This window comes from Phoxinus phoxinus (assembly GCF_949152265.1).
Source record: "Phoxinus phoxinus genome assembly, chromosome: 1".
NCBI lineage: Eukaryota > Metazoa > Chordata > Actinopteri > Cypriniformes > Leuciscidae > Phoxinus > Phoxinus phoxinus.
The window spans coordinates 31,380,373-31,393,489 of NC_136876.1; the positions used below are offsets into that span (position 1 = coordinate 31,380,373).

Genomic DNA, 13,117 nt, shown 5'->3' on the forward strand with positions numbered 1-13,117 from the left:
TTTATCAAATTATTTGTTACAAAGGAAGTGAATAGATACTGCCATTCAAAAGGTATTTTTTTATATATAAATTGTTACTTTTTTTCAGCAAGGATGTATTCAATTGATTAAAATTGACATTAAAGACATTTGTAATATTCCCAAAAAAAAATATTAAGCAGCACAACTGTTTTCAACATTGATACTAATCATAAATGTTTCTTGAGCAGCAAATCATCATATTAAAATGATTTCTGAAGGATCATGTGACACTGAAGACTGGAGTATGCTGATAATTCAGCTTTGACATCACATAAATAAATTACATTATAAAATATATTGAAATAGTTAAATTAAATTGCAGTATTATTTCACAATATTAGTTTTACTGCATTTTAGATCAAATAAATGCAACCTTGGAGAGCATAAGTGACTTCTTTCACAAACTTTATGTTTTTATAATTATATCTTGACATGACTTTAAACAGCTTGTTTGTGCCAGTTATCACCAGTCAACCTGATATAAATCTAATGATATTGGAGAAAGACTGAGGACACCATAAACATTTCTGCATGACTAACGTCATATATTTTATTAAGTATTTGTGCCATAGGTCACATTAGATTGCATTTGTCTATCTAACAGTTGATTTTAAAGATGAATTGTAAAAAAGGTTTGAATAGAAATGCATTTTACAAATTAAAAGAGGCTTTACGAGACTTGTCTTTACAATCTAAATGTGATGGTATGGCCCACAGAGATCTGGAGATCCTTCATACCAATATGAAGTGTGAGTTTGCCATGTCTTTCTTTTACAGTGTAAACAAAGCATTTCATAGTCGATAGCACTACAAAATGATATACGTTTGTACAAATACGAGATCATTAAGGCTAGAATAATCCCTTGGTTATACCGTTGTATATTTCAGCAAGAGTAAAAGAAAGAGATAGAAAACCTTAGAAATGATTATCCTTTCGAGTGAAAAGGAGCACTTCGATATGTGAGAAATCAGCTGTTCACTGACGTCACTGAAAGGCAAAAGAACATGTTGAGCTTTGGGCACAATCTCGTCAAAATAACTGTTGTCCCACAGTGCTGTGTTCAACTTCTGAAGTCATTTCCAGTTTAAAGGAGGTGTTATGTTGCCTATTATTCTCTGTACTTGCTTGTAAAATGATATTAATGGGATGCTAATAATAGTTTATAGGTTAGGTTATGTAATTCTATGTGATAGTTAGGCCCAGCGTAATTGAAATACAGGACATGACATTGAGACAGGACTGGTGTTGTGACAACAGAGGCTCGATGCAGCAGATGAGGTTAAAGGTCAGAGTGAACAACAGAGCTGATAAGTGTAATAAAGAAAGTGCGTTCACGACCTGCTCATGCCAGAGAAGGACAAACAGATGGAAAAGAACTGATACATTTATGTAAATGTATTTTGTACGCAGCCTGAAATCATACATGATCTACACATGCTGAGCTGAGCAGGGTAACACTTGACAATAAGGTCCCATTGCTAACAAATGGTTAGAACATTTCTGCCTAAATTAAGGTAACAGATTCTAAAAATGGCTCATTTAGAATAAATCCATAAATTAAAAAGCACAACATGCTGAACATGCTTTATAGGGACATTGTTTTTGTTTGTTTTTAGCTTTCCCAGCTGTGAGTATTTGCATATATTACGTCCCAGTGTGGGGTTGGGCTATAGAGTCAAATAAAGGCTACAGTCAGTTATCAAATATATGAACAAATGCAAATTTGATTAAAAATGATTGAAGCAACGCACATCTGGAAGGGGAAAGGATAGCAACAAACATAAATTCACCAATATGACAAGGTGATTTGAATCTGATCTGGTGATCTGGAACCTTTTGATGCCTCCAAGAAGAAAAAAATGCAGATTCTCAGAATGGTATTGATGATAAACTCTTAAAGTATTTACCTAAGCCCTGAAATGAACACACTCCCGAGTTTTTGAGCATTCCAAACAACAATTAATTGCATAGGAAAAAAAAAAAAAAAAAAAAAAATGGGCCTGATGTGTGTAATAAATGAGCTGTCCAGGGTACTGAACATTATTGCGTCTTCTGCTTCGATGCAGAGTTTGCCATAGACACACACATACCTGATATCTCCTTCAAGTTACCGAAGTGACAACAATTGTAACACATAAAAAGCAACTTTTAATTTGTTTCATAAGGGCACTTTATCTTTACTCATTATCGACAAATATTTAGATGTGCTTTAACTCAGTGCTCTACGTTCACTCTTACATTGTAGTAAAGCTAAAATGATGGTCAGCTATTCATTGTAAAGACAGAGCTTTGCCCTGTAATCTTGTTTGGTCTGACGGACCACGGTGTATAATTTAACTAGACATTGTAAGTCAGCATATAATGATCATATGAACTCTTGTTATGGTTAAATCTACTGTGTAACAACATCTTATGATGTTAATTATTACTAAGGCTTCTGTGAAAAACAATCTCAAAAACATTAATAAAATAAAAAAGAAATACAAACAAAATAATAGTAAATTAGAAAAACACGATTTGGAGTTATCCTTTTGTCTTCGATAAGTGATGGATTCCTATATTCCTCACCAAATCAGCTGCAGTTAAGAAATCAGATACACATGCCTCTGTTTTGTGTGCTGAACACAACACAAGCTTCCAACAGTAATTACTAAAGGAAATGACGCAAGCCATTCTTAGGTAACAAAGTCAGTTGGTTACTTATCTCTCCCTTTAAATGACTGGCCTCTGTAAGGCCGACTGGAAAGATAAATGCATACTGATAAATGCATAGAGAAATTATCTAGATTTAGATCTAATTTAACTTTTTAGAAATGTAATTGGAAATAAGAAAGAAATGTAAGAAATTTATTTTTTTAATTAAACAATATTTCAGATTATGCACTATTTGTGGGTCTTTAATAAGCTTTTTAGCTTATTGAAGCTCAAGATGCAAATCATGAATCAAAAATATATATGTTAAATTGGTGGTCTTTAGACGTTTGGACCCCACTAGGCCCATATAGAATGTTTTATGTAATATTAAGCCAGCATCCATGAACCCTTTATCTACGTAGCCTACTTTAAAGTAATAATTATTAAAGCAATATTTTTTAAAAAAAGTTATCAGAGTATATTGCAACAGCAAAGCCTGTTTTAAATGTGACGACGGCTTTGTGTTATGGGGTGAATTCATGTTTATTCATCATAGACTGTAAAAAATCCATGCATTCAATTATTGCCGCTACAAGTTTCTTACTAGATGCATGTTACCATAGATATCATGTAATAATGTATATATATGCATGTCACCCGCGTGTCTGTGAAAAGAGGGAGGATGTGCATGTGACGTCACAGCCGGCAATGTAAAAAATAACCAAAATGTTGGAGTTTTAAGGAATCTCCTTGAAAGGTGTTTAACAAATGTTGAAATTTCCGCCCGTATTTACATGGCGCAATTAAAACGCACGCTGATAATGTAATCTTAATGAGTAAGCTCATTCTGGAGACAGAACTGGTTTAAACCTGTTTTACCCGGCCGATATAGGCTCCTACCATGCTTCACGTGCACGAGAATTGCCTCTCCTCAGCTCTCATCGGAACGCGCATGCTCGTGCATCCAGATCACTACGGTCACGCTCAGTCCTGTTATGATCCTCACACAATGTCTTGCTTATTCAAATTGCTGTTCATAAGATGATTGATATTATTAAATAAAACTCATTTTGAAATACTCGTATAATACTATATTTCATTTTACAGAAGGCTAGCGGTCAAATAACAAATTATCTAATTGAGTGGTGTGATATATTGACTATTCAGACATAAGCTCCAGGTCTTGTTGGGATTTGTTTCACTTCTACTACAGACAGGTGAGATAATTTGAGCCAGTTCACCAAGTGCAATGCGCGTTCACGATTCAGTAGTACAGTCGCAGTAGCAGTCGCGCACGAGCTCGAATACCGGCTTCAGCCGGTATAAAATGTGCCAAGCTTCAGCGAGAGGAAACAGAGACAGCGAGCTGGCATACATGATCTAGTATACTAACAGTATTTGTTAATCATTAAAGTTGTTAATGTTGTCGAACATAAACTAGGAAACGATATAGTTAAATATATGTCACTTGGTCGTGGCTTAGGCTATTAACGACTCGCGCTCTCCACAGGAGTGACTGCGGATGCTCAGGGCAGAAACGATGATCTCTGGTTAACACTTTAACAAAAAAAAAAAGCCAGCTAGACTCTAGAGCTGTTGGTTTTTGTTTTCTTTCAACATCCCGAGTTTTCCGCAGTTTCTTCAACGTCTCGGTAAGTTAAAACGATTTGTACCCAAAGTATAGCATTTGAATGCCGTTATTAGCGCGACTGCCATGATAAAGTTACTTATTGCGTCACATGATGTACTATTATGATCGTAAGCTAGGTAATTTATTGACTTAATTAATTGAATAATGCCTATACCATATATATCAAATATAAATGTATGTCCCTGTTACACTTAATTTTCCTGGTTAAATAAACTTTACATAAAAATAAGAGACTAAGTTAAATATAATTCTGTTTTGTATTTTACACTATGTAACGTTTATGTTCTATTTATTAAAAACAAGTATAACTGTCACCAAATTAGTGTTTTTATGTATTTTTGCATTTATTCCAAAATTATCACTAAAGCCAGTAACAATTTTATACAATATTATTTGTAATGCTGAAGTTCAGCTTTATTTTAAACAGTCAGCTTATTTTCAGCAGTCATCAAGCTTGTTCACAAGGTCACAGACACAAAGATGTACCTTAAATTTCCCCAAGCTGATTGCTCACAAAACACATTCATCACGTTTTCAAGTTTGATTTTGACATAAAGCAGTGATGTGTCTGAGTTGCTTACTTACTTTTTCATTAGCCTTCCCATTAACGTCATCGATAGGCTTATTCGACTTCATGGAGAGGCTGCACACTGCAGAGCCATGGGTGAAGCATGAATCCCCCAGATCCCCCTCTCTGGATGTAATTTGGGCATAATGGATGGAGCTAGAAGTTCCAACCACACCCTAACCTTACCCATAACTCTATCGCTCCATCTGTTTGAAGTCCAGAGAGGTAGAGCTGGATGTCATTTGGCTCTGCAGTGAGCACCACTTGACTTCATGTTGCGCTGCGCAGACCGATTGGCAGCTGACTTGAAGCAATGCATGCCGATTAGAAATTTTGTCTGACTTGAGACAGCGCTGACGCCATGTCACGGTGACGTATGGCATCAAAGTACAGCGAGAGCGATTCGAGAGCAGACGGTTGACTCAGCCGGCGCAGCTTCTCAAGAGGGGCTGCACAAGCTCTGATGACGACACAGCTGTTCCACGATTGGCCGGATTTACCCTAACCGATCATATCCAATAACAGCGCAATGGAGGCATAGCACTATTATATAAAATCAAATAAGACAGTAGTCAACACTTGAAGTGGATCAAAAGAGTTCATCAAAGTTGTTCTTCTTAGACAAGAACGGGTATTGTTCAAAATTCATGTATAACTTTGATGAAAGGTTTTGATTCACTTCAAATGTGGAATAATGTTTATATATATAAATATATATATATATATGTGTGTGTGTGTGTGTGTGTGTATATAATAATATGTATACACATATATACAAACTTTTGTTAGATGTGATTACTCGCAATATATATATATATATGAATGAATGAAAGTGTAAAGTGTTGCTTGACTCTGGCACTCCATTTTTTTCTATAATATTCCAACAGTGGTTACATAACAAGGATTTTATGCATATGGATTTGTAGCACCTTGAAAGACAAGGCAGATTAAAGACAAGCTTGCAGACAAAGCCCGCCGCTGTTGACAAGGGGACACCATCAGAGCCAGTGTAGAAATACATCCGATCTATAACTCTCTGTACTGTCACTTTGCTTACATTTATAGAAACGTCAGTGTCCATCATGACAGGATTGATGTCAGCTCTGAAGGGCTGCACGAGCCCTAATGTGTACACTGAGGTGCCAGAAGGAGGCTGGGGCTGGATGGTGGCTGTGACCTTCTTCTTCGTGGAGGTTTTCACTTATGGCATCATCAAGATTTTTGGGATTTTCCTCCAGGACCTCATGAGAGACTTTAATGAAACCAACAGCAGAGTGTCTTGGGTCGTCTCCATCTGTGTCTTTGTTATGGCCTTCACAGGTAATTTAGTCTAGACATTTAAAGATACAGCACGATAGCACTTGTTGTACCTTACAGTGTTTGTTTAAACAATACAAATGATGTTTGCACAAATGGTCAGCTTTACAAGTGAAAAATACCTTGTATGATAATACAAGAAGATTGTTTCTGGAGAACACTTTTGCAGGTTATTCAAGTTTTGCAACGCTAAACCAGTTTTCCATTTTCTTTCTTTTTCTTTAACTCTCATTGAGACATCAGTAGAAGCCATTGTGTACTGTTTTTAAGTTTGTTTCATCAGCAATGCAGGTTTTATTCTACAGCGACCACACAATTCAGTTTTAGTTTAGGGAAGTTGAGGGACCAAAGAATAAGTAAAGTCAAACTGGTTTAAAACGACATAATGGTGAGTAAATGATTAGGTGAACTGTCCCTTTAAAACATATCAGATATTGTGGTCTTTCAGTGTGAACCTGTCAAACAGATCCTGACTTCCAGGCGAATCTGTTCATGTTGGCATTTATGCTGAGAGCGAGCTGAACTGTGCTGTGAAAGGAATGCCGGCTGTTGTGATGGCTGACTAGAGATACACTCACATTGCCCAGTGACAAAGCAGCGCCACCATTTCATGACTCAGTGGACAGATTCACATTTTTTCCTGCTGAAAGGGCTTCAAAAGATCATTCTTGTTCAAACAGAAGCAGTCTGAGAGTGAACCAAAGTAAAACCTGCGGCTGCTAGTGAGACTGTCTTATGCCCTTGCTGTCAAAATGACACCACCATAAATGGATAATTTAAGGAAGTGCACAGATCCACTGTGTTGTTTTTCAAACGTGTTTGTAATTGGCTCCATCTTTCCCACAGCTCCTCTTTCCACAGTGATGAGCAACCGCTTTGGCTATCGGCCTGTCGTCATGCTCGGTGGATTTCTGATTAGCCTTGGCACAATCTCAACGGCCTTCACCAAAACCATAACTGAGATGTACATCACCATGGGAGTCGTTGCAGGTAAATCCACCTTCTGTGTGAGTTTATATGTGCGATACATATTTTGGGACCCTAATTGTTCCTTAACAAAATATGTGAAGTGAATGAAGGTGAATTTATTCAGTATTTTAAGAAATGTTGCATTGCGTTATTTTATTGCCAGTGTGGCGTGTTACTGAACAGGGACAAAAGGGTGGCATGGCATGAGATTGTGAAAACAATGTTTCATTTTTATTTTAAAGAAGAGACATATTTTCCATACATTGCATTTGTAATTTAATTGTTTCGTTCTTTTTGTTTGAAGAGTAATGGCTGCTGAAAATTCAGCTTTGCCATCACAGGAATGAATTAAATTAGCAAATATATTTAAATGGAAAACAGTTATTGTAAAATGTGATAATATTTTACAATATTACTGTTTTTACTGTATTTTTTTTAAATAAAAAATCTCTTGGGGAGAATAAGAGCCTTCTTTCAAAAACATTAATAAATCTTACCAACCCCAAACTTTTGAACAGTATTTTCTATAATATCACTAAATAATTAAGTCATGTTCATTAAGGAATTAAGGAATTCAAGCAGTGCTGTGTCTGGTATATGACTTTTAGTAACACACACCCTTATATGATGCATTTATATAGCGTTTTGTAGGTGGAGTGTTTTCATGCGTTGACATTCATGCGGTAACACACACAAATTGCCATTAATGAGAGTCAAGAACATTGACCCAAAGTGAAATTTCCTTCTCTAAAGAAAGCTGTAGAAAGCTATTTAAAAACACCCCAATATAACACTGCATTTTATTAGTGTTAAAACTGTTTTAACTGAAAGAAACTTGCTCTGTTATATCTTAAATTATGTCAGTGCGATTGTTTTGTCTCAAGATCACCAATGTTTTTTTCCCAAGGCATGTTTACTTAAATGTCCTAACTGAACTGAGGTCTAATCCTGGCTTAGTGTAAGCCATGTCTGTGAAACCAGGCCAATATGTTTGAATATTTCATTTTTTTACAAAATAACATATTCACACTCTAGCCGATCAGTCCACATGTCCCGCTTTCATTTATTGTTCCAAAGGGCTGATGTTTTCTATAAACAAAATTCAAATTATGACCACATAATCCTTTTGGGTAACACTTTAGTTTAGGGTTCACTTCTCACTATTAACTAGGATATTGGCTGTTTATTAGCACTTAAAAAGAACATATTAATGCCTTATTCTGCATTAAACATATTAAACATCCCTTAATCTTACCTGATACCTAAAGTTAACAACTACCTTAACTATTAACAAACAGTCATTATGAGTTTATTGTGGCAAAAGTCGTAGTTAATAGTGAGATTTAGACCCTAAACTAAAGTTTGACCTCCTTTTGTTTTTCCAGATTTTTCTAAAGATGCACTGCTAGCTTTCCCCAAAATTCAAAACACTTCCTTCCCGCCACTATTAGTTGATCCTAACCTTGCCGATCTTCTCCTTGTCTCTTCTTTTGTCTCTTTTAAATACAGTTTTCTTTCAGCCCTTTATCAAGTTTGTCCCACGGAAGAGAGTGGCCTGGTTCTTTGCGCACCTGAGCCCCTTGTGTTGAAGAGACCAGTGGCTGTCATCTCCCTCTTTGCTATTTATTTACAGGCCTGGGCTACTGCCTTACCTTCCTGCCTACAGTCACCATCCTGTCGCAGTACTTCAGCAAGCGCCGCTCCCTCGTCACATCCATAGCCTCCACTGGAGAATGCTTCTCCCTGCTAGCCCTCGCGCCAGGTATGATCGACAGGGTTGTGCTACAGATACGTCTGGGTAGTTATCATTTTCTCATCCTCATGTTTTTCATATGAATGTCTTTCTTCTGCAGAACACAAAAAGAAGATATTTTGAAAAATGTTTCAGCTGTTGTTTGACTTTTGTTGTATGGACAAAAAAAAAAAAAAAAAAGAAGACATTTCTCAAAATATCTTCTGTGTTCCACAGAGGAAAGAAAGTCATACAGGGGTGACATGAGGGTGAGTAAATAATGACAGAATGTTAATATTTAGGCACAGGCAACTTTTACAAGCACTTGCAAACTTCTTTTGGATGTTACAGATTAGCCAAGCATGTATATAACATGATAAAAGCCTATTTGTAAGTCAAATAAATGTGAATAGTTATAAAAGAGTTTCGATTATTTTTCACAGAAAGCCCAATGTTTTTTCGACCTGTTGAAAACCTTGTCTTTTTTTGAATTCATGCTGCAGCTCTGAATGCGCTGAAGGAGCAGATCGGCTGGCGTTACTGCTTGATCATGATTGGGGTTATGCAGGCTTCAATCATTGTCTGTGGGGCTCTGCTGAAGCCAATAGTCATTAAACCCGAACCTGCCACACCAGAGGGTTCCACATCCCCCCTTAAAGAACCTGAATCCAAATATGACCAGGAGAACGAATTCACACACACCTCTATTGGCTCTGTGGACTCAGGGGTCCAGTCCGTCACCTCCTCTCAGATCAACCTGTCTGGCCTGGAATCTACAGAGCGGGACTCTGCAGAGAAAGAAGCACTTAGGAAAAAAGAGGAAGGAGAAAACGTTGACAACGAGCTACCACTGCTAACTGACACTTCAAGGGTCTCCAGGCCCAAGCTGTTGGACTTCTCCGTGCTCAAGGACGCCAGCTTCAACTGCTACGCACTGTTTGGCCTGTTCGCCACGCTGGGCTTCTTCGCTCCGCAGCTCTACATCATTGAGCTGAGCGTGAGCCGAGGCGTGTCACGTGACAGCGCCACCTACATGCTCTCGGCCATGGCCGTGGCCGAGATTCTAGGTCGTCTGTCCATGGGTTGGGTCCTCAATCGCAGGCCCGTTCGCAAGATCTACATTCTGCTGATTTGCACAGTGCTGCTGTGTCCGGTGCTGATCATTTTCACCTTTGTCACTGAGTTCTGGGGGCTCATGTCCTGCTCCTGTTTCTATGGCTTCCTGCTGGGCACCGTGGCCTCCAGCCACATCCCCATGCTGGCTGAAGATGACGTGATTGGCATTCAGAGGATGTCATCGGCTGTTGGCGTCTATGTCTGCATCCAGAGCTTTGCAGGACTGGCCGGTCCACCTCTAGGAGGTAAAAACAGCTTCTGTCAACTAGCAAACAGAACAGGGGTTTATAAAATAGATGAACATATGATGGGACCCCTTACTAAAATATAAAAGCAGCTAGATATTTGTACATGTATGGAAAATAAAGGGGTATCCAAATTATTGTTGATTAAATTAAATAAAATTTTAGATGAATAAAATGAAAAATTTGACACGGTCATTGTACGAATGTTTAACACTACACCAGTCTTTTTTGTTTACAAAGTTACTCCACCACACATTTATGTTAATCTTGGTGTTTCAGGTTTTCTGGTAGACACGACTGACAATTACGGATCAGCCTTTTACTCCTGCGCGGCTGGGATGGGAGTAGGGGCTCTGTTTCTTGGACTGGTGCGTCCAGCCAAATCCGGATTCTGCCTTTGGAGGAGGAGAAATGACCAGCAAGCACCAGACAGAGACTCTACCTCACAGGGAAGTGATGATGGCACTGCTGACTTTGTAGAAATGGACATGGAGACAGACAACAGTCCTGCGAAGGGCAAACCTTGGCCAGTATGAATACCGCCTCACCTCAAGAGTAGACATGCTCCTTATCCTCCACTTGAATGTCGTCCCAAAGGTTGCAATACACAAAACCCCTGTTTCAACAGGGTAGAACTGTCACAAATCAAATGTTTAATCACTCTTCATTGCACTTCTGCTGAACACCCAATCATAACCCCCAAAACAAGTTTACATTTTTTGTGTTACTCGTTATTATTTATTGAAACAGGGAACAAGGGTCCTTCCCATTCATACTGTGGTAGTACGCATACTACAGTCTCCACACACTTTTAGAGAGGGCAAGAATTAAACCTATCAAGCGTTCAATTCTTTAACTCTCATTTACCAAAGTGCGAAGCTGACTATTTATTTCATAATTATATCGACCAAAAATCATCACAACGCTCAGTTCTAAGCTTTAACATCTAAAAAAATGAAACCTCAGGCTGTTTTGCTACTTACAGTGAGGCTATGATGCGTATTTATATTGCATTAGGTTGAATAAACCTAATTCAAAGTTAAAGGTGAGACGGGTACGAAGCTGTCTAGTGTTTCAGGGTTATATTTGCTTGTTTGGGTCTCATGTTTAATGCAGCTTTGATGATTTGCACCACTTATTCCCAAGCATTCACTATCATAGATGATGTAGATTGTGATGTAACCTGCTTCAGAGGCAAGTCTTCCATCAAGAGTAACTCATCATCAGTCAGAACAGGTTGAATGAGGGATGAATTATGCTGACATATGACAAAGGCCTCCGAATTCCTGCTCAGAGATGCTGTCTACTTAGAAACACATTCAAGAGATTCTTATAAGTTATGGCGAAAGAATGTCATGTTACCGCTGTAATTTGGAGTCTGTGCCTTGTCCAAGAATTCTGCAGAATCGAGAGCTTGCGACTTGAAACGGGAAACTAAAGGGGTCGTTCACATGGAACGCGTTCTTGCGTTTAAAAGCATGAGATTCTGTCTCGAGATGCGTTTTAAAAAGTAATTTATAACTTGACATGAGACGCAGTCAAAAATGTCAGTCTAGTTAAAGTCACCATGAAATGGTGATTGGCAAATCATTTTTAATGGAATATTGCAGTATTATAATTATCTTTGATCAAATCTTTTCTTCTCTGATGACATGTTTTACTGGCACAAGGGCGGGACAACCTGTCACTCACATGACATCACACAGATCCAATCAATTCCTGATGGACAAAATTAAGTCCCGCCCTACATTTTTTCTTGTTCAGGATGCAGTTTCACTCGAATATACATCACAACATTGAAGAAAACACTTATCACAATTTCTGTGTAATTTCTAAACAAGATGTGTCACGGAAGAATGAAAAAGAAGAGTATCGAGACGGGTAAACAGATGAAATTAATGCGGCTCAGAGTCATCCGTAACGAGTATCGCCGTGGAGTGTGTTCTGTGAGAACTGGCCCCAAACACATAAAACACTGGATGAGGATCTTGACTCAAGAAATGGAGTCAATTTAAATGCAAAAAGAATTAAATATATTCTAGCATATGAGATGAGTATGTTGGTCAATTCCAGTAAATGCACTTAATGACTTGAACTCTTATGTTCTGTAAACTTAATTTGTCATACATGTATTTAAACACTGTACATTTGATGAGATGGCACGTGTTGTGTGCCTTTTCTTTGATTTGTTCAAATCTTTTTTTTAAACGTAATTCAGACTTCTGCCTGTGAGATGCTGCACTTCGGAATATTGCAATGACGTTTTGTTTAATCATGTATAATAAACACAATGATTTTTATAATCTGGATTTTCCATTCCATACTTTTCCAGACTCAAATGAACAAGACCTTTGTGTAGATTTTTCTACACCGTTTTTAACATACATTGATTATACAGCAATATTTTTGGTATATAATAGTCACCTGTAAATATTCTTATTTTCAGTTGTTTTATTTTCCATTGGTTTTCTCAAAGTGATGACATGCGTTTACAAGATTAGAAGAAACCTCAAACGCTTTATACCCTGCATTTATTCACCTCTGACACATCAGTTTGATACTGTAATCGTGTTTTGCTGTTGAATGATCACCAAACGGCCAAATAGTCTGATTTAGATGATGGTTTGCTGCTTTATACATTGTGCACGCACATTCGATGTGAAAATATGCGCCTTGAATGTATTCAATTGTGTTCGGCAATCACTAAAAGATTACTCAACTTTTGCTATGAAAACACTGCTTGAAAATTCTTAATTATATTTTTCAGAAAATTTTATAGGGGCAGTAGTCTGGAAATACAAAGATTTTTTCCATTCGTGAAAATGACTCTGGAACCCTGTATAATGTAGTCCTGCTCAGTCAT

General features: G+C 37.7%; 1 protein-coding gene across 1 annotated transcript; it reads left to right on the forward strand.

Annotated features, from left to right (window-relative positions):
- The first annotated feature begins 3,917 nt into the window (after nt 1-3,917).
- On the forward strand, nt 3,918-12,562 carry slc16a6b (solute carrier family 16 member 6b). Its single transcript, XM_079631114.1, has 6 exons — nt 3,918-4,308; nt 5,941-6,195; nt 7,039-7,182; nt 8,795-8,923; nt 9,397-10,254; nt 10,534-12,562. The coding sequence occupies exons 2-6, from the start codon at nt 5,958-5,960 to the stop codon at nt 10,788-10,790; spliced, it is 1,626 nt and encodes a 541-aa protein (XP_079487240.1). The 5' UTR covers nt 3,918-4,308; nt 5,941-5,957; the 3' UTR covers nt 10,791-12,562.
- The last annotated feature ends 555 nt before the right edge of the window (nt 12,563-13,117 follow it).

Excerpts from the sequence above, each read along its gene's own strand:
- slc16a6b (XM_079631114.1), top strand. The coding sequence starts at position 5,958 with ATGACAGGATTGATGTCAGCTCTGAAGGGCTGCACGAGCCCTAATGTG. Across the intron at positions 7,183-8,794 it reads CACCATGGGAGTCGTTGCAG|GCCTGGGCTACTGCCTTACC; the intron begins GTAAATCCACCT and ends ATTTATTTACAG. Across the intron at positions 8,924-9,396 it reads CCTGCTAGCCCTCGCGCCAG|CTCTGAATGCGCTGAAGGAG; the intron begins GTATGATCGACA and ends TTCATGCTGCAG.